At 42.0% G+C, this 22,413-nt stretch overlaps 1 protein-coding gene across 8 annotated transcripts in view; it reads left to right on the top strand.

Annotated features, from left to right (window-relative positions):
- Nucleotides 1-22,413, top strand: part of GIT2 (GIT ArfGAP 2) — a 101,329-nt gene that overhangs the window by 37,453 nt on the left and 41,463 nt on the right. For all 8 annotated transcript variants that reach the window (XM_063454656.1, XM_063454652.1, XM_063454659.1 and 5 more), the window contains exons 4-11: nt 142-247; nt 2,176-2,262; nt 2,511-2,641; nt 5,443-5,537; nt 6,178-6,223; nt 8,645-8,696; nt 13,433-13,505; nt 22,122-22,219. In XM_063454656.1, coding sequence (XP_063310726.1) covers nt 142-247; nt 2,176-2,262; nt 2,511-2,641; nt 5,443-5,537; nt 6,178-6,223; nt 8,645-8,696; nt 13,433-13,505; nt 22,122-22,219 — 688 coding nt within the window. The remainder of the gene's footprint in view (nt 1-141; nt 248-2,175; nt 2,263-2,510; nt 2,642-5,442; nt 5,538-6,177; nt 6,224-8,644; nt 8,697-13,432; nt 13,506-22,121; nt 22,220-22,413) is intronic.

Below are 22,413 nucleotides of genomic sequence, written 5' to 3' on the forward strand. Positions count from 1 at the left end.
GCAAAGTGTTGCATGCTTTGGGTGGGTGGTGGAGGATTTGTATCTGTTGGAATTACTTTTAAGGAACCAACAATGGAAATACTGTCTTCATGAATGCAGCTTCCTTATTTATATGTGTATTTTTTTTTCTTTTGGTTTCAGCCCTAACAAAGCAGAATTTATAAGAGCAAAGTATCAAATGCTGGCATTTGTTCACCGTTTGCCCTGTCGAGATGATGATAGTGTTACAGCCAAAGACCTTAGTAAGGTAAACATTAGTCTGCTAATTATAGTAGGTTGTTACAACAAAACCTCAACTCTGTAGCCCTGTTTGTCCTGTTACAGAAGTTTAAACTAACTCATTGATCTGTGAAGGAAAATATGTTGGAATACCCAATGGAATAATGTATTCTAATTCTGCTCCTTTGTTTCAAAGTTCACTTAACTCCTTGCTGAATTTAAACATGTTATAAAGACATACCCAGCTCCTGACACATTTTTGACATAGGAATTACAAATTAAAATTTTTCATATTCAACCTTTAAATTCCGACAGAACAAGCAGCACCCTTTGAAAGCGAAAGACTGAAAATGTCAGGTTTGATCCTAATCACACAACTGGTCCTTAAGGGGCAGACATATTTTATTATAGATGTATGGCCATGTAAAAATGAGTAAAATAAGAGAAGTATACCACATTATGTCTCTGAAATGTATTGAGCAGTAGATACAAAAGTCTTTTAGTACTTTGCAAAAATGACACTAGTTTATTTTAACATCAAAGTGAAAGTTTCACTATTTCCATTGTACAGTTGTTTAATTTTATACACCCATGCATTTTTCCATGGTTAGTAGTTCTGCATAGTCTGGCTGATGGTTTATGGTCTAGTCCATGTCAAAATTGTCTTTTAGGATTAGTTTGTGGTGACTAAATCCTTACTGAGACTTAAAATTCTGAAAATATTGGTCAAAAAAAGTTTTGGTAGAGACAGAAATTATTTACATTGCATTAGGTGGACAGCACATTAGCTCAGTGACCCAAGTGTGACTGGGTGGGCAGGACAATGAGGGGGCATTAGTGACTCCCATTATAGGCGGGTCCATCTGGAAAAGGGATAGGCCTCCTTGACTGTCTCCAGCCTAACCACTTATTATAGACCATTGCATACAGCCTGACGAAAATGAATTTAATTTAACTGCCTAGGAAGCATATGACTTTAGTTTGTTTTCCTTCCACTTTATTTTAAGAGACCTCTGTTGCTATAAGCCCATCTTTTTCATAACAAAATTTCACAAGGTGCGTGAGGTTTCTGCATTGGCAAATGTTATTGTAGTCCCCACCTCCCCAATGTAAGATGGAGCCTAATATATGCAGCTATGTGTGTATGTGGTGACAGCTCCGGTTGACACTTGGTGGTTTACCAAATTTCAATTTGGACAATTCATAATCTGATAGTAGCTTATATGTGCTTGCTCAGCAGTTCCTCTCATCCTTCCTGATAAATTCTATATGAAAGGGGTATTTTGGGGACTTTCTATAAAGCAGTAGATTTTGTTTCCCCACCAATAGCATTGTGATTGACTTTAAATTATAATAAAGATCTCCCCCCCCCCTCCCCCTTTCTTTTACACTGTATGTTCTGTGTATACACATTTGGCAATACATATCGGTGTCTTTTACACACTGTGATTGCAATCTAATCCAGACTCTCTCCTGCTGTGTCTGTCTTTACCAGGAGCAACTTGATCTTGTGAAGTGCAGTATTCATATATAACCCAGGGTCATGTGACCACCTTCCTGTGTTCTGTATGGAACCTGATCTTCTCTGCCACTCTTCCTGCTATAAATCATAAAGACCTGGCAGAATTGGTTAGCATCCAGCTTACAATTGGGTTGTTAAATATGATGGCGTGCAAAAATTACCACTTTGGTTTTGCTAACTTATGTTTTAATACCATGCAAGGGATGGGGATTTTCTTGCCTTCAATTGAGTCTATTTAGGAAAACTGCAACAGTGGATAATCGACCAGAGGTGTAAAATTGTCGTGCACAACTACATTTTTGACAAACCTTTTGAATTATTTTTTTTTCTATACAATGCTTCGTTTAGTGAGTGAAGTCTCCTTTATTTTCATGCCTGTTATCTTTATAAATATGTATGTTAAGTAACATTGTCTCAATGCATTTTTATTTCAGCAACTTCATTCAAGTGTGAGAACTGGAAATTTGGAGACTTGTCTGAGGTTGTTATCATTAGGGGCACAGGCTAACTTTTTTAATCCAGTAAGTAATGGTGCAGCTTATTTATGATGCTAAAGGAACGTTGGTTGGAAAGAAATGTGCGTTTACAGGGTTATTTTTATTTACTAAAAAGTAAATTGTTGGGAATTCAAAATTTAGGCCAAACTATCTTAACTGTCAGGTTATAACTGGCCTAAGCAGTCCCTATATTATTATAAGGTTTAGTAGTCTTTTTACTTAACATTTGCTTACTGTGACTGTTACTTTTTTGACTTCTCTGTGTTTTGAAGGAAAAGGGTAGTACACCTCTTCATGTTGCCGCTAAAGCAGGGCAAATCCTACAGGCTGAGCTACTTTCAGTCTATGGGGCAGATCCAGGAACACCGGATTCGGCTGGAAAAACGCCAATTGATTATGCAAGGTGATTGCCTGTCTGTTTTTCATGGATGTAATTTTCATACATGGTCTGTTGCCAAACATAACATTTCTTTATAATGCAGTAACAAATGTTCATAGATGATGCTGATGTTTCCAATTGCTTTTAAAGGAACACTATAGGGTCAAGAACACAAACACAGATTCATGACCCTTTAGTTTTAAAAACACCACCTGCCCCCCCTAAGTATAGTGAAATCTTACTTTTATTCCAGTTTGCTGCTGCTGCTGGCTCTGCCACTGATCTGCCTGCTTGACTGACATCATCATCAAATGTTGAACTGAGCCAATCACAATGCTTTTCCATAGGAAAGCATTGAATTGGCTGAGCTTGTCATGGAGTCAGATTAGGGGCAGAGCCAGCACAAGCCAAACACAGCCCTGACCAATTAGCATCTCCTTATAGAGATGCATTGAATCAATGCATCTCTATGAGGAAAGTTCAGTGTCTGCATGCAGAGAGGGTGCACTGTGCAGCACTGCCACAGGAAGCACCTGTAATAGCCATCTGAGTAGTGGCCAGTAGTTGTATCGCTAGGCTGTACTGTAAACACTGCATTTTCTCTATTTAATAAAAACGTGTTTACTGCAAAAAACCTAAAGGGATTATATTCACCCGAACAAATACAATAAGCTATAGTTCTGTTGACTATAGTGTCCCTTTCAAGTCAAATTATTTAGGGACTCTGTGAAACTTAAACTGTATCTAATGTGCAATGCTTTTTGCGCACTGTTCTTCAGAATACAAGTCCGTGTTAAATAATTTAAAAAAAAAAAATGTAAGCATCCAAAGTTTATTGCATCTTTGTCAAATATCTCAAACATAAAATTATATAATATCTGTATAGACCAAGCTATATATGCGAAGAAGTTATGCAATTAAACAAATAATTATTGACTACTCAGTGACACAGAGAGAGGGGAACCGCAGGTTCAAGTAAGGAGGTAAATAACTATACGGTACAGGCTGTAGATGGTTGAATTTACCAATTCCAGGTTGCATGTGTAGATATAATGTGGGAACAGCAGTAAGAGACGGAATGTTTAATAGTTCAGGGGGATGCAGCAACGCACTATATAGTTATATACTTCCTTTCTTTCTCCTGTGGTTCTTATCTCTGCAACATTCATTTCTCCAGTATATAATTGTTGACTTTTAAAATACTTGACCCATTATGTGGAACTCGTGTTTTCTTGAGATCACTTGGGGGAAACCGCCAAGTACTCCCTATTCACACATACTATTTGCCGATCCATACACCAGAGGGCATATATAGTTTAGTTATAGATCCTGCCATTCTGTTTTTTTCCATTTATAGTCTATTTCCTTCTTAGTAGCCTCTTTGTTTGTATATTAACCATACCCATCTTTGCAATTGGTCTCAAACTTTACAAAAATAACCTTATTGTTCAAGTGACATTTGTATAGAATAATACAGTCAGATACAACTACAATAGCTGTAATCACTCCTAATAAGCCATTTACTCAGTCTGTCACTGTTTTCACTGCTTTTTTATTTATTTTATTTGGGGGAGGGTGAGAGTGTTAGATCCTTTTTTGACTATCATCTATCACCCTATTTTCTTAATAGTTTGGCTTGATAATCAAGCTTTATAATTTTAACTCATTTCTCATTGAGACTGTTAGACTTTAGGTCTGATATCTATTTTGTTTTAGTTTGTGTAAATCGAGCTCAACATAGTGGAAACAGGGCAAGTAAGTTGCCAAACAGGCGGGATGAGAACTGCTAGAAGCATTGGTAAGGTGGGGGAAGAATAGGTTTGTGGAATTAGTCAAAACTGCTGTGAGATCATGCAAAAAAAGTTTGAGGGAAGTGAGAGGACAGTCTGTGAATTTACTTTGTGTACTGCTTTCCAAAATGACATGGACATTGCCACCAAATATGAAATAGTGTGCCAAACTCAGGACTGCATTTCCAATAAATTGATTACTGCCTATAAGGATTTGCTTATTTTCCCTTTTTGGTTTTACCTGTTAAATATGGTATGGTAAATCAAATTGCTTTTATTCCAATCCTAAGCTTTGCACCATGTCTCTCTGTCAGCATTCTAAGTTTTGCACATAGGCAGCACGAGGCTCTGCAGACAAAGTTTTTGAGATGGTCTGTGCTCTGAACCGGAAATATTTATTTGTCCCCAATTCAGATAAAATAGTTGAGGGCAAATGGTACTTTATTTTTTTATCTAGAACAATTCTTTCATCATTTGATGAAATGAATACTATAGTGTTATGAATACAAAGCTGTATTCCTAACATTATATGAACCATCTGCGGCCCCCACTCATTGCAAAAAAGACTAAACCCTCTTTTCACTTACCTGATTACAGTGCTGATGTCTCTTTGTGCTGGGTGTGGCTTCTCCTCCGCCAATGTCACAACGTTTTGGGAACCTAAAGCTCATGCTCGGTGAGCACTGCACACACTTTAGGCCTTCCCTATTGGAAAGTATTGACATAATGCTTTCCTGTGGCGTTTTGAAGACGCTGGACATCCTCATGCAAAGCTTGAGGATGCTTAAAACTAGATGAGGATACAGGAGAGGAGTATAAACATGTTTGTGCAAAGAACTATTGTTATTTCGTAAAGTCCCTGCTTGTGAAAATGATCATGAATACTACGAGCAAAGGGGATATTGCTAAACTGAACTGCATTAAAGATGGCTTTCATTTTAAATTGGGCATAATAGAAAACGTAAAACATCAAGAAAGAATAAATGAATATTCTGTATCTTTTTATGTAACTAGTATGTAACATTTTGTTTTCAGGCAAGGAGGGCACCATGAATTAGCGGATCGTCTTGTGGAGATACAGCATGAATTAACAGACCGCTTAGCATTTTATTTATGTGGAAGGAAACCAGGTGAATGAACATGTGAAATGGTAAAATAGAGCAGATACAGCTGGAGTGAGTAGGCAGTTTCTGTATTTAAGAGAGAATGCAATAAAACTAGAATTCCCCCCAAAAAACATAAATCTAACTGATAATCTGTGAATATATGTACAGAATATAGTGAGCTCAAATTGCATTTTCCATTTTTTTTTTTATTACATTATTATTATTATTATTATAAATGTTACATTTGACCATCTTGAAAACAAATGTGATGTTCTGTCCTGTACAAACTTCCGGTGAATGAGCTTGGTGAATCTCTTAATTTTATCAGTAAGGTATTGCCAGTTTTTAAAAATTCTGTATGATGACATAAAGATACTTTCTAATAACCGAGCCATCTCAGAGAGTCTTACAGATTCATTTTGTAGTACAGCAATAAATTCATATGTAAGGTAGAAGAGGCTCAACCTGTTTTGAGAATAAGCTTCCATGGTAAATTGTTGTACAATGAGATCATAGACATTACTGTTAAAGTCTTAAATTAAAAACATCGGGGGAATGAAATCCAGAGCAGAAGCTGTTGGGAAGCAGTGTACAGTTAGTACATTGATGCAAACTGTGAATAAATGCTGCGATTTTACAATCTCATTTAAACTGTGTTTTTCAGATCATAAAAATGGGCAGCACTTTATTATACCCCAAATGGCAGACAGGTAAGCCTCCGATGTACTGTTAAACTATAAAAAGGCGTTATTAAATTTGTGAGATGTCCAACATCAGCTTTTGTGCATGTTTAATTGCATGCCTCTAAGTTAGCATTGATCTATGCGAACAAACATAAGGAACTGCATTCAATCCCATCAATCTGAGTCAGGGTGCAACCAAACCAGGACCAAGCACCCGGTTGATCTATAGGCATACTATAGCTATTTTTGCAAATGTGAAATTAATATTAAGAACAATGCTTCTTTCTTATCATGTAAAAAGGGGATCAAAGTGATCTGACTTCTTGCAAACAACGTTACCTTTTAAGCTATTCGATACAAAGTCTTCTATAAACCGCTGCATCATCGTTTAATAATACATTTAATATCCCTTTTACAAATTGCAAGAGTGTCCTTTCTATTTTATTGAATTAATGTTTTTTATTGGTGTATTAAACCTTCCATTCAAAAATACAGCTGAAAACACAAGCCGTTGGGGTCAGATTATTCTAATAGCTGCCGTTTATGGTGGATCAATAATTTGTCCTTTAAGTATCTGCTCACTCACAAAGTAGCTGGCAGACAGCAGGTCTCACAAATGCTTTCTTATAATAAAGAATTGTCAGAAGGTATTTGTCAGTGTGTGTACATACACATTTTTTCTACTAGAAAAGATTGCCGATTAACCTGAAATTTAATTTTCCTTTTTTGCTGTAAAGATTTTGTCCATAGTTCCAGATGATCTAAAAGAAGAAACCTTCTCTCTAAAAAAAAAAAAAAAAAAAAATCACGAAGCCTTAATTTTCCATAAGTTCTACAATTTTCCACGATTTTCTTAAATATATAACCCGCTAGTGAATTTTTCAAATACCGTGATGAACACACAGAACACGTATATAACTAAATCTGCATTTGTTGTTATTTAGAGAAGAAGCAGTCTGTCATTTGCTTGTATTTTCCTGCGTACGTCCTTTTGACTTAAAATATTTCTGTGAGGCTTGTGTGTTCAATTGGACACAGTCTGTGTAAGCAGGATCAAAGTAAAGACAAACTAGCAGGCATTTTTTTTGAATTAACATTTTGGTTCAAAGGAGTTCATGCCAGAATGACTTCAGCTGTCGTGAAGCTCTTGTTTTGAACTTGATATAAGAAATGGACAGCTGTAGTACAGCTGCAGACTGCCTTCTAGAGAGAATCCTTGGCTTGAAAACAGTTTAACATTTTTTTCCTCTGGAATTTAGAATGTATCCTTAATATTCATTTTTTTTTTCCTTCTGTCATGCGGCAATGCATGGGCAAATAAGACGGCTGTAAGTAAACCATTCCTGCGTAGAACTACGTGTCTTCATTGTTTTAAATATATACTGTCATTGATTTTAAAACCAATTACATTTGAATGAATTGCAGCAATGGAGCAGTCTTTTGTTGTGTGGAATAGATGACTAAACTGCAATGTAGGTGGGGGTTTCGTTATACTTCTGCTATTCAGGGATATTTGATACCACATACCAGAAACAAACTTTTTATAGGAGAATATGTAACTATAGACTATTTCAAAAGACAAATGCAACATTAAAAAAATCTAAACCTTTTTAAAGCAATCTGTTTTTCTTGTTTTTTTTTTTTTTTGTTAGTTTATAAACAAGTTATTTTAATGAACACTCTCTGAAGTACATAGTCTTCTGCTAGTAATGCTTATTGGTGGAATAACTGCACTGGTGGATATAAATAGAAGCCACAATAGATATTCCAAGAACTCTGAAAATAGTTATACGCGCAGTTCGCTTGCCTTTCGGGTTTTCCCCGCTTAGATTCCATTACAGAAGGAACCTATAATTATATGCATTTCAGACTGATCTCACCCAGTATGATGGTCCAGATCTGAAAAGTCAATATATGACATCAAGCAACTACCTAAATCAGAAGGATTCCTGATCTAAACCCTTTGCTCACTCTGCCTAGGGGAGTATTGGATACAAAAGAATGAGACGCAAAGAAGGTCAAAAAGATAATTTGAAGTTATGTCTCTTCTTTAGAGGGGCCTTTTATATTGCTTCTGGACTTGCAGAATTCAGCCTTATTACATCCAGATACGGCTTGCATTTGGTTTGCATAGTAATGTCGTGGAACATGAGCCTGCAGCTCAATCTCTCATTAAAGCGACATATATTTGTGTTGTGCTAGCAAATGTTTGATAACATGAGGGTATGCTTTTTATAAGTTATCATCAAAGCCTTAAAAGTATGTATAGTAAAATCATGTATTGTGCCTGGGAAGGAAATCTAAACAAGGTTTTAGACCTTTAGAATGTGCAGCCCAAACAAAATGCATTTTTAAGGTAATAGTATTCTCCACCCTGCCTTCATTATGAAATGTTTGTGCACCCAGGAAATATGTTAAAACACTTGATGCTTGTATTTTGCTTTGTAGCAGTCTAGATTTGTCAGAACTGGCTAAAGCAGCAAAGAAAAAACTTCAGTCTGTGAGTATTTATATTATTTCTTATATGAATTGTTTATTATACCAGGTTTGGCTAAATTAAGCCAAAGGGGTAGATATTTGACTTGTATTATATTTTGGTGTCTGGAATCTCAATGTATATTTATGTTAAATTTAAAACAAACCTATTTTTATGTTTTGCTGTTTTAAGTCAGATTTGTAAACTAGAACATTTTACAGGTTTGCAGAGAATAGGTTAACTGCGAATCTGTAAATAAACTGGAAAATTCAGTCGTAGTTTCAGGGTAGACAAAAAATAAGGGATGATCTGCTGAACCAATTACAAATAAAACAACATAGTGTATAACTGTATATATAGGTTTAAGTAGAAATTGCGTTCACAAATGGCCACTCACACTTTCACAGAAGTTTGCAAGCCTTGAGATTTTTTTCTTTTCAGAATAGGAGTTCCAAATCTTCTATCTGGGTTGAAATCTCCATAGATTTATTTATATGTGCTCAAGAAGAAAATATAATAAAAATAAGATGCACATTCAGAGTGAAGTACAAAAATAAGTATTTAATAACTTACATCAAGGTTTAAAATCATCAATGTAGTCCCTCTGTCACCACCAGGGGTCCTACGCGTTTCAGCCAACAAAATAGGACTTCCTCAGGGACTTGTGTGGTGTTTGACAAATACAGATAAACAAGCAATGAACACTAATATTCCCCTCCCTCCCTAGTCCTTATATACACCCCTCTGTGTCCACATAATCGATGATATCTTGCATGTGCTTCATTTTTATTTTTTCGTGGCTTAATTCCGTGATTTCCGCATATGACGTCATCACGTTCGGCGTCCAATGACGCGTGCGTCCCAATATGCGTTCCATTGCCGAAACCCGGAAGTTCAGAAATACTGCAATTCTCGGCCAACTTCCGGGTTTCGGCAATGGAACGCATATTGGAACGCACGCGTCATTGGACGCCGAACGTGATGACGTCATATGCGGAAATCACTGAATTAAGCCGCGAAAAAAGAAAAATGAAGCACGTGCAAGATATCGATTATGTGGAAACAGAGAGGGGTGTATATAAGGACTGGGGAGGGAGGGGAATATTATTGTTCATTGCTTGTTTATCTGTATTTGTCAAACACCACACAAGTCCCTGAGGAAGTCCTATTTTGTTGGATGAAACGCGTAGGACCCCTGGTGGTGACATAGAGGGACTACATTGATGATTTTAAACCTTGATGTAAGTTATTAAATACTTATTTTTGTACTTCACTCTGAATGTGCATCTTATTTTCATTATATTTTCTTCTTGAGCACATATAAATACATCTAACATGCAACCGTAACCTCAATTCTGAAAAAGCCCAACCTTGATCCCAACTCCCCATCCAACTACCGCCCTATCTCGCTACTGCCATTTGCCTCCAAGATCCTCGAGAGAGTTGTGTACGCCAGATTGACAGACTTTCTCGAATCCAACTCTCTGCTTGACCCCCTTCAGTCTGGATTCCGCGCTGGTCACTCTGTCGAAACTGCTGTGACCAAAGTATCCAACAATCTACTTGCAGCTAAATCTCACGGCCAATACTCTATCCTAATACTCCTTGATCTTTCTGCCGCATTTGACACTGTTGATCATCAACAGCTTCTTCACATTCTTCATAACTTGGTCTACGGGATACTGCTCTCTCCTGGTGCTCCTCCTACCTCTCCCAGCGCTCTTTCAGTGTTTCTTTCTCTGGTTCTGCCTCTTCTCCCCAACCCCTCTCTGTCAGCGTCCCCCAAGGTTCTGTCCTTGGCCCCCTATTGTTCTCTATCTATACTGCCTCCCTTGGTAAACTCATCAGCTCCTTTGGTTTCCAATATCATTTATATGCAGATGACACGCAAATCTACCTGTCCTCCCCTGATCTCTCTCCGCCCACCTTGACTTGTGTTTCTGACTGCCTCTCTGCTATTTCCAACTGGATGGCTGCTCACTTCCTTAAACTCAACCTGTCCAAAACAGAACTTCTAGTTCTTCCTCCCTCAAGTGCTGCTACTCCTGTTGTCTCCATCCAAGTCAACGGCGCTACTATCACCTCTACCTCGCAGGCTCACTGCTTAGGGGTTCTTTTCGATTCTGCCTCCAATCGATAGTCAAATCCTGACGCTTCCAACTCTAGAACATAGCGCGCATCCGCCCATATCTAACGCCGGACGCAGCTAAGATACTGGTTCATGCTGTTGTTCTCTCTCGCCTCGACTACTGCAATCCCCTTCTCACCGGTCTTACATGTTCCCAGCTTTCACCGCTGCAATCTATAATGAATGCGGCTGCGAGGCTTATTTTCCTGTCCAGTCGCACCTCCCACGCCTCCACGCTCTGTCAGTCCCTGCATTGGCTTCCAGTTAGATACAGGGCCCAATTCAAAATTCTGGCGCTTGCTTACAAATCCCTACATAATGCTGCTCCAACATACCTATCCTCCCTCATACACAAGTATGTCCAGTCGCGACCCCTGCGCTCAGCCCAAGACTTACGCATATCCTCTGCCCGGATCCCCACCTCTAATGCTCGCCTTCAAGACTTCTCTAGGGCTGCACCTATTCTGTGGAACTCCCTTCCCTCCTCAATCAGACTTTCACCCAGCCTCCATTCCTTCAAAAAATCTTTGAAAACTCACTTCTTCATTAAAGCGTATCAATTACACTGTCAGCAGGTTTCTCATCCCCCACCCCATGACTCTTTTCCTGCAACTGTCAAAAATGACCTACCAAGCACTCAATAAACCCTTCTCTAACAAACTATTCAATTCCCCTACTCTAACCCTTTGTGTCACTATACCCCCACTCCCTCTAGCATGTAAGCTCATTGAGCAGGGCCCTCAACCCCCTCTGTTCCTGTACGTCCAGTGGTCTGATCTCAATTATGTGTCTGTTAGTCCACCCATTGTACAGCGCTACGGAATTTGTTGGCGCTATATAAATAATAAAATAATAATCTATGGAGATTTCAACCCAGATAGAAGATTTGGAACTCCTATTCTGAAAAGAAAAAAATCTCAAGGCTTGCAAACTTCTGTGAAAGTGTGAGTGGCCATTTGTGAACGCAATTTCTACTTAAACCTATATATACAGTTATACACTATGTTGTTTTATTTGTAATTGGTTCAGCAGATCATCCCTTATTTTTTGTCTGTATTTGTGTGGAAGACAAGAGGAAGTCTTCTGGGATATCATTGGAAATTTCATCCTATACAGGAAAGTTTATTTCTGCTGATAAAAATCAAGCAGTTATTACACTGTGGTGGGTGTGCACACACATTGTTTTTTCGTACTTTTGTAGTTTCAGGGTAGTATGTTTTCACTGTGCTGAATGTACTATACTCCTATAGCGGAGGATTAAACCAAGTGCTGGGATTCATACAGGCAGAATTTAAAAGTTTCTCCAACCACCATGACCACTTCAGTGATTTAAAGTTTTAATGATGGTAGGAGTCTGTTTCAAGCAGAAACACTGCACATGTGCAATTAGTTTCATCCCCAGCTTACGTGACATTGGCAACCTACAATTCTGGTCCGAGCTGTCAAATGTCCATTATGTGCATATTTTACATCTGTTGTCAGCGCACACTGACAATAGACATTAGAATCTTGACGCTAGCTAGCTTAGGGTGGACACATGGAATGTCAGTGCTGAACACTGTGTAGCACTGCCCCGGAAAGCACCTCTAGCAGCCTTCTGAAGAGTGGCCAGTGGAATTATCCGTAGGCTGTAATGGAAACTTTTTTTTTTTTGTGTTTACTGCAAAAAGCCTGAAGTGAATGATCTACTCGCCTGAACAAAAAAAAAAAAAATAAGCTGTAGTTCTGGTGACTATAGTACCCCTTTAATTTTTTAATTTTCTTTTTTTTTTAGATAGGCTTTTCAAATGATCACAATCTGTTAGAACCACGTTCCAAATGATTTATCCACAACATTTCCCATTCATTTTAATAGTGACTTCTGTAGATAAGTCATTAGAAAAGTATTTCAGACAGATTGTGATCATTTGAATAACTTATCCAAAAGAATTAAATGAAGTCTTACACACCCAATCTTTATTATTCTCTGTATTACAATATTGACTGTACTGTAGTTGCCTATATGTGATAAGTGTTGCACTTGATCTGGATCGATTAGTTATTCTGCTGCATGCTAGTGGAGCCAAACCGAACGATAACGGCAATCAAATTTCTATTTATTATTGTTCAAATTGTATTACTTTAAATGAAATGTAATGTTTGTTTTTTGTTTTGTCTAATGATGCACAAGTTTCAGGCAGGTGGGAACAATGATGTAAAGTAAGAATGCTTATATTTATACAATGTGAGTTAACAGGAGCAAAGTCTAAATCAAATAAATATTTGGGATTTCTCTTGAAATCTGCACTTTTGTAAAGTGACAAAGGAGACCCTCTGTTAACCCCTAAAGCAAGCCGAAAGGGGCATGGATTTTTTTTTTAGTTCTGTTCTAAAATATGTAATTGGATTCTTTGATTTGTTTTGGAAACAGTCAAAGTACTTCGCTGTCATTGCAGTGAATAAATCCTATTTTGTTCAAAAAGATTTTAAATGTAGTGTAGTCCGTTGCATTGGTGTCATATTACACCGGTTTGTTTTTTAAATTGTACATAATGAACATGTTAGCCAACAAAATCTATTTCAATATTTATTTTAATTGTTAATAAAATTATACATCAGTTTCTGATTCTTATTGGTCCCCATTTGCTTCCAGTTAAGTAATCACTTATTTGAAGAATTGGCCATGGACGTTTATGATGAGGTTGACAGACGGGAAACAGATGCAGGTAATTGTATTTATATTGATTAGAAAAGTGCTTGCGTAAGCATTTTATCTATTGAGATGGTTTGTGGAAGCTTCAGTGGTGCACTCTAAGAATGTTCTGTTTCCTGCAACTGTGCACAAATGTATTTATGCCTGTTCTGACCTTTTTGCGCACCATTTGCAAATGAAATAATCCAATTGAATAAAAAGTTGTAAATGGATTCTGATAGAATTGTTACTGTGGCATTACATGTACATATTAGCATAAAATTAAGTTTTACGTCTTAGTCTCAATTTTATGATACTCTAGATGTCCAGATTAGTTCTATATCCTTTATCAATGCTCTAAACACTGTTTTGGTCAGTGGTTTCTTACAGATATACTCTTAGCACCAAAACAATTGTACCATAATTATTATAATTATTTTATTATTTAAATAGCACCAGCAAATTCCGTAGTGCTGTACAATTAAGTAATTTTAGTGTATAAAGTATGTACCTGCATGCTCCTGTTCAACTCTCTGCCATTTAAGAGCTAAATCACTTTATGTTTGTGCAACCCTTGCCACATCACCGCTGCCTGTGACTCACACAGCCAATATGAAACCTGAAAAAAATCATAAGTGACAGACCAGTGTGTTTATTTCGAAGTGTTTATCTCTTGCTCTACTAATTGAACTTTTATCACACACAGGAGGCCCTGGAGGCTATAGCAGGCTATTAAACAGAATGTGCATTGTAACGGTATGCGGTATAACCGTCCACGACATCCGTTGGTATCTTCAGGAAATCCACAGTCAGAGTAGAAAGCAAGGCAATATTCCCAATCCTCCCAATAACCGGACGAAACACAGTTTGGGAGTCAACTAACTCGGTTTATTCACAAGCAGCGTATTTATACATTTCCCCATGCAAGGGGTTTCCACACAGATCATCCAGGGGATTTCTCCCAACATGCATTGTGACTTTCCCAACAGGCATTGCGACACGAGAGGGATACTCCCACTAAAATGGACGATTAAGTGGATTATCCCCTCGTGTAGCAAAACCGACAATTGACTCTAAAATCCATAATTCACATAATATTCGGTACTTTGGAATAATCGAACGTTCGGTAGATAGCTGGGGTCGGAGCGCACACTTTGTGAGAATACCGCTCTGATCCCAGCTGAATTGACCGAACGCCGCACATAATACATTTAAACATGAAAGTTGGTTTAAAAGTACCGAATAAATACGGGACATATAATGTACCGAACGCGGAACTCCCGAACGCTCTGGAAACCCAGCGGGGCTCGGATCATCGAGTAGCCGTTTTCAAGTCCAGGCTCTCGACGACCGAACACCGCTGCAGAGACAAAGGATCCAAGATGGCCGACCGCCGCATGGTCGGTATTGGATCGACGGCCACCTAGGAGAGCCCTTAATTACCGATTGCAACAATGTTGCAATCGGTTACTTGGTACCACACGACTTGGGAGTGTGTGGTCGACCTGGGGAGCCCGTATTCGTACGGCGAATGGCCAGGATAGCCGTGTTTTCGTCGTATGAATGCTGGTACGCTGGCAGCGTACGGCTGCCAGCGTGCGAACGGCCATAGCACAATACATACACATTTAACGGAACACATCATACAGTCAGCCTACGGACAACCTATACTGCATATGGTCCAGAAGTGGCTAGATTTGCCACAATGCTCCCCCAGAACCAAGCCGGCATACACAGTCTGATCCCAACGGATCGGCTTGGGGATGTCCGGGAGAGTACTCACAGATCACTTTTCGAGTTCAGTCTGTCTGGATAACCCGTCAGCGTTACCGTTTTGTTTTCCGGGTCGATAGTGAATGGTAAAGTCAAAGGGCTGCAGCGCCAAACTCCAGCGCAGCAGCCGGGCATTGTCCCCAGATACACGGTTCAGCCACACCAACGGGTTGTGATCTGTGAGTAAGGAAAAAGGTTGTCCGTACAAATATGGCTGTAACTTTTTGAGGGCCCACACCACGGCCAGGCATTCTTTCTCGATGGCAGCGTAGCTCACTTCACGCGGTAGTAACTTGCGGCTTAGGTAAGCTACGGGGTGTTCTCCGCCATCGGCTCCCACTTGGCTCAGTACTGCTCCCAATCCAAACATTGAAGCGTCTGTGTGAACAAGAAATCTTTTAGTTGGATCAGGAGCAGTCAACACAGGAGCATTAGTTAGAGCCGTTTTGAGTTGCTGGAATGCCTGCTCACACTCTGGGGCCCAGACAACCTGTCGGGGAAGGTTCTTTTTAGTCAAGTCCGTCAGGGGTTTGGCCAGGGTGCTATAGTCTGGAACAAACTTCCGGTAGTAGCCGGCCGTCCCTAAAAACGCCAGCACCTGAGTCTTAGTCCTGGGGGTAGGCCACTTTGCTACGGCCTCAATCTTGGCTGGCTCGGGTCTCTGCTGCCCACACCCTACTCGGTGTCCCAGATACTGCACCTCAGCCATACCTATGTGGCACTTGCTAGGCTTTAACGTTAACCCAGCCTCCCCAATACGATCTAGGATCGCCCCTATGTGGTGTAGGTGATCCTCCCAGGTCTGGCTAAAGATGGCTATGTCATCTAGATAGGCACAGGCATACTCTTGGAACCCGTCCAGTAGCCGATCTACCATCCGCTGAAAGGTAGCCGGAGCGTTTTTCATTCCGAAGGGCATGACCTTGAAATGGTACAGGCCAAACGGAGTGACAAACGCCGACTTGGGGACGGCGTCATCGGCTAGTGGAATTTGCCAGTATCCCTTACACAAATCAATGGTAGTGAGATACTGGCCCCGTGCCATCTTATCTAACAGCTCGTCTATCCGGGGCATCGGGTAGGCATCAGACACCGTTTTGTCATTTAGCCTCCGGTAGTCGACACAGAACCGAGTGGTGCCATCCTTTTTCGGTACTAGGACTACCGGCGATGCCCAGGGGCTATCGGAGGGTTCGATAACCCCTAGCTGTAACATCTCATCTAGCTCGGCTTTCATATGGGTACGGACGGATTCCGGAACCCTATATGGAGCCTGTCTCATAGGTAGCTGTCCCAGGGTGTCTACTCGGTGAGTGGCTAGCGGAGTGTAACCAGGTAAATTGGAGAAGGTAGCCCCTTTGGCTTCGATCAGCGCTTGTACCTGGGCACGCTCATGGGCGCTTAGCCGCTCCCCCAGCTGAACTCCCTGGGAGGGCTCTATCGGTGCCTCGGGTTCTAGTAGGTCAGGTAAGGGTAGGTTCTCCTGATCCTCTAAGGAGGAGGCGCAGATGGCCGTCACATCCTCGATCCTCTCATGATAGGGTTTGAGCAGGTTCACGTGGAGCATGCGTCTCTTCCCTACCCCTGAGCAGGGGCCGATCACATAGGTAGTGTCGCATCGCTGCTCCACTACCTGGTATGGGCCTTGCCAGATGGCCTGCAGCTTGTCTGTGCGGACAGGTTTTAAAATTAAAACCTTCTGTCCCACCTGAAAGCTGCGGTCTCGGGCTCCTCTATCGTACCAGCGTCGCTGTCGTTGCTGGGCCGCCTGGAGGTTGGTGTGTACAGCCTGAGTGAGCGCCTCCAGACGGTCCCTGAATTCCAGGACGTATGATATGATAGGGGTCTCGTTGGTAGTACTCTCTCCCTCCCAATGTTCCCTAATTAAATTCAAGGGTCCCCGCACCCTCCTCCCAAATAGTAATTCAAACGGGGAGAATCCGGTCGACTCCTGGGGAACCTCTCTATAAGCGAAGAGTAGGTGAGGTAGAAACCTCTCCCAGTCTTTGTGGGTCTCCCCGAACGTCCGAAGCATCTGCTTCAGTGTCCCGTTGAACCTCTCACATAACCCATTGGACTGGGGGTGGTAGGCGGAATTAACTATTGGCTTAATGCCACATACCTTCCACATATGTTGAGTAACTTCGGCCGTAAACTGGGTACCTCGGTCCGAGATTATCTCTTGGGGGAACCCTACCCGGGAAAACACTTTCATTAATGCCTCCGCTACGGTCTCGGCATGTATATTAGTGAGGGCCACAGCTTCGGGGTACCTGGTGGCGTAATCCACTACAGTCAGAATGTACCTTTTGCCAGAGGGACTGGGTTTTGGCAGGGGCCCTACGATATCTACCGCTACGCGGCTGAAGGGCTCTGCGATAATGGGTAGGGGACATAGCTTGGCCTTGTGGCGATCCCCTCGTTTACCTACTCTCTGACATACGTCGCAAGAGGTGCAATACTGGCGCACATCCTGCGAGATGCCGGGCCAGAAGAAGGCATGCGTTAAGCGGTACCGGGTACGGGTCATCCCTAGGTGTCCTGACAAGGGAATGTCATGAGCAATTCTAAGCAGCTCCTGTCTATACTTTTGCGGCACCACTAGCTGCTTGTTAGTCAGGGTGACAGACCCCCCCACATCTTTAGTCGTGACACGGTATAACAACTCCTTCTCCCAGATGTACCGCTCCCCCTCTAGCCCGGTTTGGTCTGTTTGTGCCCGGTCCCTATATACTTGGAGGGTGGGATCGGTCTGGACTTCGGTCGCAAAGGTAGTCGGGGTATCCCAGGACATGGGGGTCGGTTGGGGAGCATGGTCTCTTACCTGAGCCTCAGAGTGCATCGGTGTAGCCGTGGTGCGAGCCTGTTGCCGGGTGGTTACGGGGTGTGCCTCCTGATAGGGAGTCTGGGGAATAAAAGCGGAAGTCATTTGGCCTAAGTCATTCCCCAGCACAACATCTGCAGGTAAATTTTGCATAAGCCCTACTTCCACAGTCCCCTCTCCCACACCCCAATCCAAGTGTACTTTGGCAGTCGGTAGCCGGTATACTGCTCCCCCGGCCACCCGTACTGCCACTGACCCGCCAGTGTGGGTTGCGCCTGGGACCAAATGTGGTGCAACCAAAGTCAAAGTGGCTCCCGAATCCCTGAGCCCTTGTACCTCCTTGCCCTCTAGGGTTACTAGTTGCCGATGATGTTGTCGGTTGTCGGTGGCTCGGACCGACATTACTTCGTGGAGCACCCCTAGCGGCTCCTCAACTTGAGCGCTCAGCAATTCTTGGGTGACGGGGGCTACCTGGTAATGGTGTGCAGCAGCCCTTGGTGCCAAATTTTGTCGCACCTGATTCCAAGCCTGCCGGCTCCGGTTTTGGGTGCACTCCCGAGAAATGTGTCCCCACTGCTTGCAGGAGTGACACTGAATGTTAGCCCGGCCGTTGTATCGGGAGGGGGGTGGTGGAGTATTCAGTGCTGGCCTGTGCAGGGGTACGGTGGGGCCGGTAGGAGTAAAATTATGGGGTGGCCCGGTAATCCGAGGGAGGGCCTTATTCTGTGATCCGTGATGCCTCCGGGCATCAAAATGCTGATCCGCCAATCTAGCGGCTTCGGGTAGGGTGAGGGGTTTACGGTCTCTCACCCATTCTTGTGCGTCTGGGGACAAGCCATTAAAAAACTGCTCCAGTAGCATAAGCTGTCGTAACTCCTCCATATTAGTGGCGTTGCTGGCCTGTATCCATCCTTGCGATGCTTGATCCAGCTTGTGTGCCCACTCTGCGTGAGAATCTTTCTCCGGTTTGCGCAAGCCCCTGAACTTGCGCCGGTATGCTTCTGGGGTAATAGCATACCTCTCCAAGATCGCCCTCTTTACTTTAGGGTAATCTTTGCTGTCCTCTCGAGGTACAGCACGGTAGGCTTCAGCTGCCCTACCTGATAATTTACCGGCCAGCAGCGGTACCCATACTGCGGGTTCCAGATCGTGCAAATCGCACAGCCGCTCAAAATCCTGTAAGTACCCATCGATTTCGTCCTTTTCTTCACAAAACGCTTTAAAGGCGTGATGTGGGACTTTGGGCTTTATTTGTCCATAGGTGGAGGCAGTAACAGACTCTGCCCTAGGTGGGGTTGCTGGTGGGTTGGTTGCCAGCAGATAGTCCTGTACATCCGATATCATCACGGTCAACATTTCCAACGATACTGGTTGCGGCAGAAACTCCAACCTGGTTCGTAGCTCTTTTTGGAATGGGGTCTCTTCCTTGGCTGGTGGAGGTGTAGTGCTGCGGGCTCTGTCTCCCTCCATTAGTTCAGCGATCAGCACAGCCTTAGATTTGTTGCTGGCTATCTTGCCCCTGGCTTCCAGTAGCTCTTTTAAAGTCTGTCGTTTCAGTATGGTGTAGTCAATCTCCATACGAATTGCCCTTGCTTTCCTTGTTCGGTAGTTCCAGTTTACACGAACGCTGCTTTTTCGGCTGTAAGGTTCGGATCCCGTCGCTTGCCACCAATTGTAACGGTATGCGGTATAACCGTCCACGACATCCGTTGGTATCTTCAGGAAATCCACAGTCAGAGTAGAAAGCAAGGCAATATTCCCAATCCTCCCAATAACCGGACGAAACACAGTTTGGGAGTCAACTAACTCGGTTTATTCACAAGCAGCGTATTTATACATTTCCCCATGCAAGGGGTTTCCACACAGATCATCCAGGGGATTTCTCCCAACATGCATTGTGACTTTCCCAACAGGCATTGCGACACGAGAGGGATACTCCCACTAAAATGGACGATTAAGTGGATTATCCCCTCGTGTAGCAAAACCGACAATTGACTCTAAAATCCATAATTCACATAATATTCGGTACTTTGGAATAATCGAACGTTCGGTAGATAGCTGGGGTCGGAGCGCACACTTTGTGAGAATACCGCTCTGATCCCAGCTGAATTGACCGAACGCCGCACATAATACATTTAAACATGAAAGTTGGTTTAAAAGTACCGAATAAATACGGGACATATAATGTACCGAACGCGGAACTCCCGAACGCTCTGGAAACCCAGCGGGGCTCGGATCATCGAGTAGCCGTTTTCAAGTCCAGGCTCTCGACGACCGAACACCGCTGCAGAGACAAAGGATCCAAGATGGCCGACCGCCGCATGGTCGGTATTGGATCGACGGCCACCTAGGAGAGCCCTTAATTACCGATTGCAACAATGTTGCAATCGGTTACTTGGTACCACACGACTTGGGAGTGTGTGGTCGACCTGGGGAGCCCGTATTCGTACGGCGAATGGCCAGGATAGCCGTGTTTTCGTCGTATGAATGCTGGTACGCTGGCAGCGTACGGCTGCCAGCGTGCGAACGGCCATAGCACAATACATACACATTTAACGGAACACATCATACAGTCAGCCTACGGACAACCTATACTGCATATGGTCCAGAAGTGGCTAGATTTGCCACATGCATTATAGGCAGCTTAAACATTAGATCTCTCTTTACAGGAATTGTGTAGGTCATAAGCAGAAGAGGTGTGACTAGGGCTCCATAAATAGCAGAAAAATGCACAGTTCTGTAGGTGGGCATGGTCTATAAACCTAAAACACTCCATTAAATGGACACTACAATCACCAGAACAACTACAGCTTATTGTAGTTGTCCTGGTGTCTATAGCCTGTCCCTGCAGGCTTTTTGCTGTAAATACTGTCTTATGAGAAAAGGCAGTGTTTACATTACAGCCTAGGAACACCTCCAATGGCCAGACCTCAGACGGCCACTAAAAGTTCTTCCTGGGTCTGCGCTGCACAGAGTGCAGCACTGGTGTTCAGTGTCTCCATGCTCTGCATGAAGATGCTGAACTTTCCCCATAGAGATGCATTGATTCAATGCATCTGTATGAGGAGATGATAATTGGACAGGGTGGCGTTTGGCTCCATCCCCACTTAGCTTCCTTGGCTGACATCATTAGAATTGACTATCTCAGCCAATCATAGCATTGTGATTGGCAGAGATCATAAATTCTGATGTCAGTCAAGGATGCGCATCAGGGTCGGTTCCAGTGCCAGCTGCCCTGCGCAGTGTTGAAAATAAGATGAGTTTATACTATTTTTAAGGGGGGGCAAGGGGGTGCCAGGGAACTAAGTCACATTTTAAACTCTCTATAGGGCATAGTTGTTTTGGTGCTTATGGTGTTCATTTAACCGTTTTAACAGGGATACAGTTAGATGTGCAGTGCAGTAGCTTTTTGACCCTTTATGCCATTGTTTTATACAAAATGCTAAAAAAAAAAAAAAAAAATCAAAAAACTCCTGGTCACCTCCATCAGACTCAGGTATGTAAAGAGTCGCCATTGCACTGTGCATTACAGTATTACTGCTATAAGCAGTTTTTTGTGTGCAACTGCCTGGTACCCTTTTTTTTAACCAGATATTGCAAAGGCAGAGAGAAGTTGTGACCCAGTAATAGCTTGTATCAGCTGCGAGATTAAATAAAGGGCCACTCTAAGCACTATCACTATTGGTGTCATCCACTGATGGCTAAGTGTAAATGTCTCAGCTGCTTCTTGGAAATAAGTAGTGGGGACTGAATAAAATGCAAGTGGATCCTTACTCGCTTGTTGGGACCTTGACTATGCTCCAGCTGGCAGAAAAGCACAGTAACTTTTTCTAATCATGCCCATTTCTTTTTGTTGAACATCAACTTGATGATTTTTTTTTGATTTTTTTTTTTTTTTTTGCCGGGCTGCTGGTAAAGTGTAGTAAACTGCACATTTTGGTAGTGGCCAGCAACCATTAAACTTTTTTTTTTTTTTTTTTTTTTTTAAACCCTCAAATTGATCTGGCTGCTAAATTTTTACAAATTCTTTATATTATTTTTTTGTGTCTACAGTTTGGTTGGCCACTCAGAACCACAGTACTCTTGTGACAGAGACCACAGTTGTACCCTTTCTTCCTGTGAACCCAGAATACTCATCCACACGTAACCAGGTAAGAATCCAATATGATACTTGGTTTTACAGCCCCTGACCCCTGACAGTGCATTGCATTCACACATAGAGGAAAGCTGTACTAGTAAATAAGCAAGACCATGTATTTTTTTTTTTTTTCAAAACTCCAGTAAACCATTTATTTTAAATTAACTCACAAATATACACGTAAATTATGTGTTCTGGCCTCATATT

The sequence above is a fragment of the Pelobates fuscus genome, chromosome 5, assembly GCF_036172605.1.
Source record: "Pelobates fuscus isolate aPelFus1 chromosome 5, aPelFus1.pri, whole genome shotgun sequence".
In the NCBI taxonomy this organism is placed as follows: Eukaryota; Metazoa; Chordata; class Amphibia; order Anura; family Pelobatidae; genus Pelobates; species Pelobates fuscus.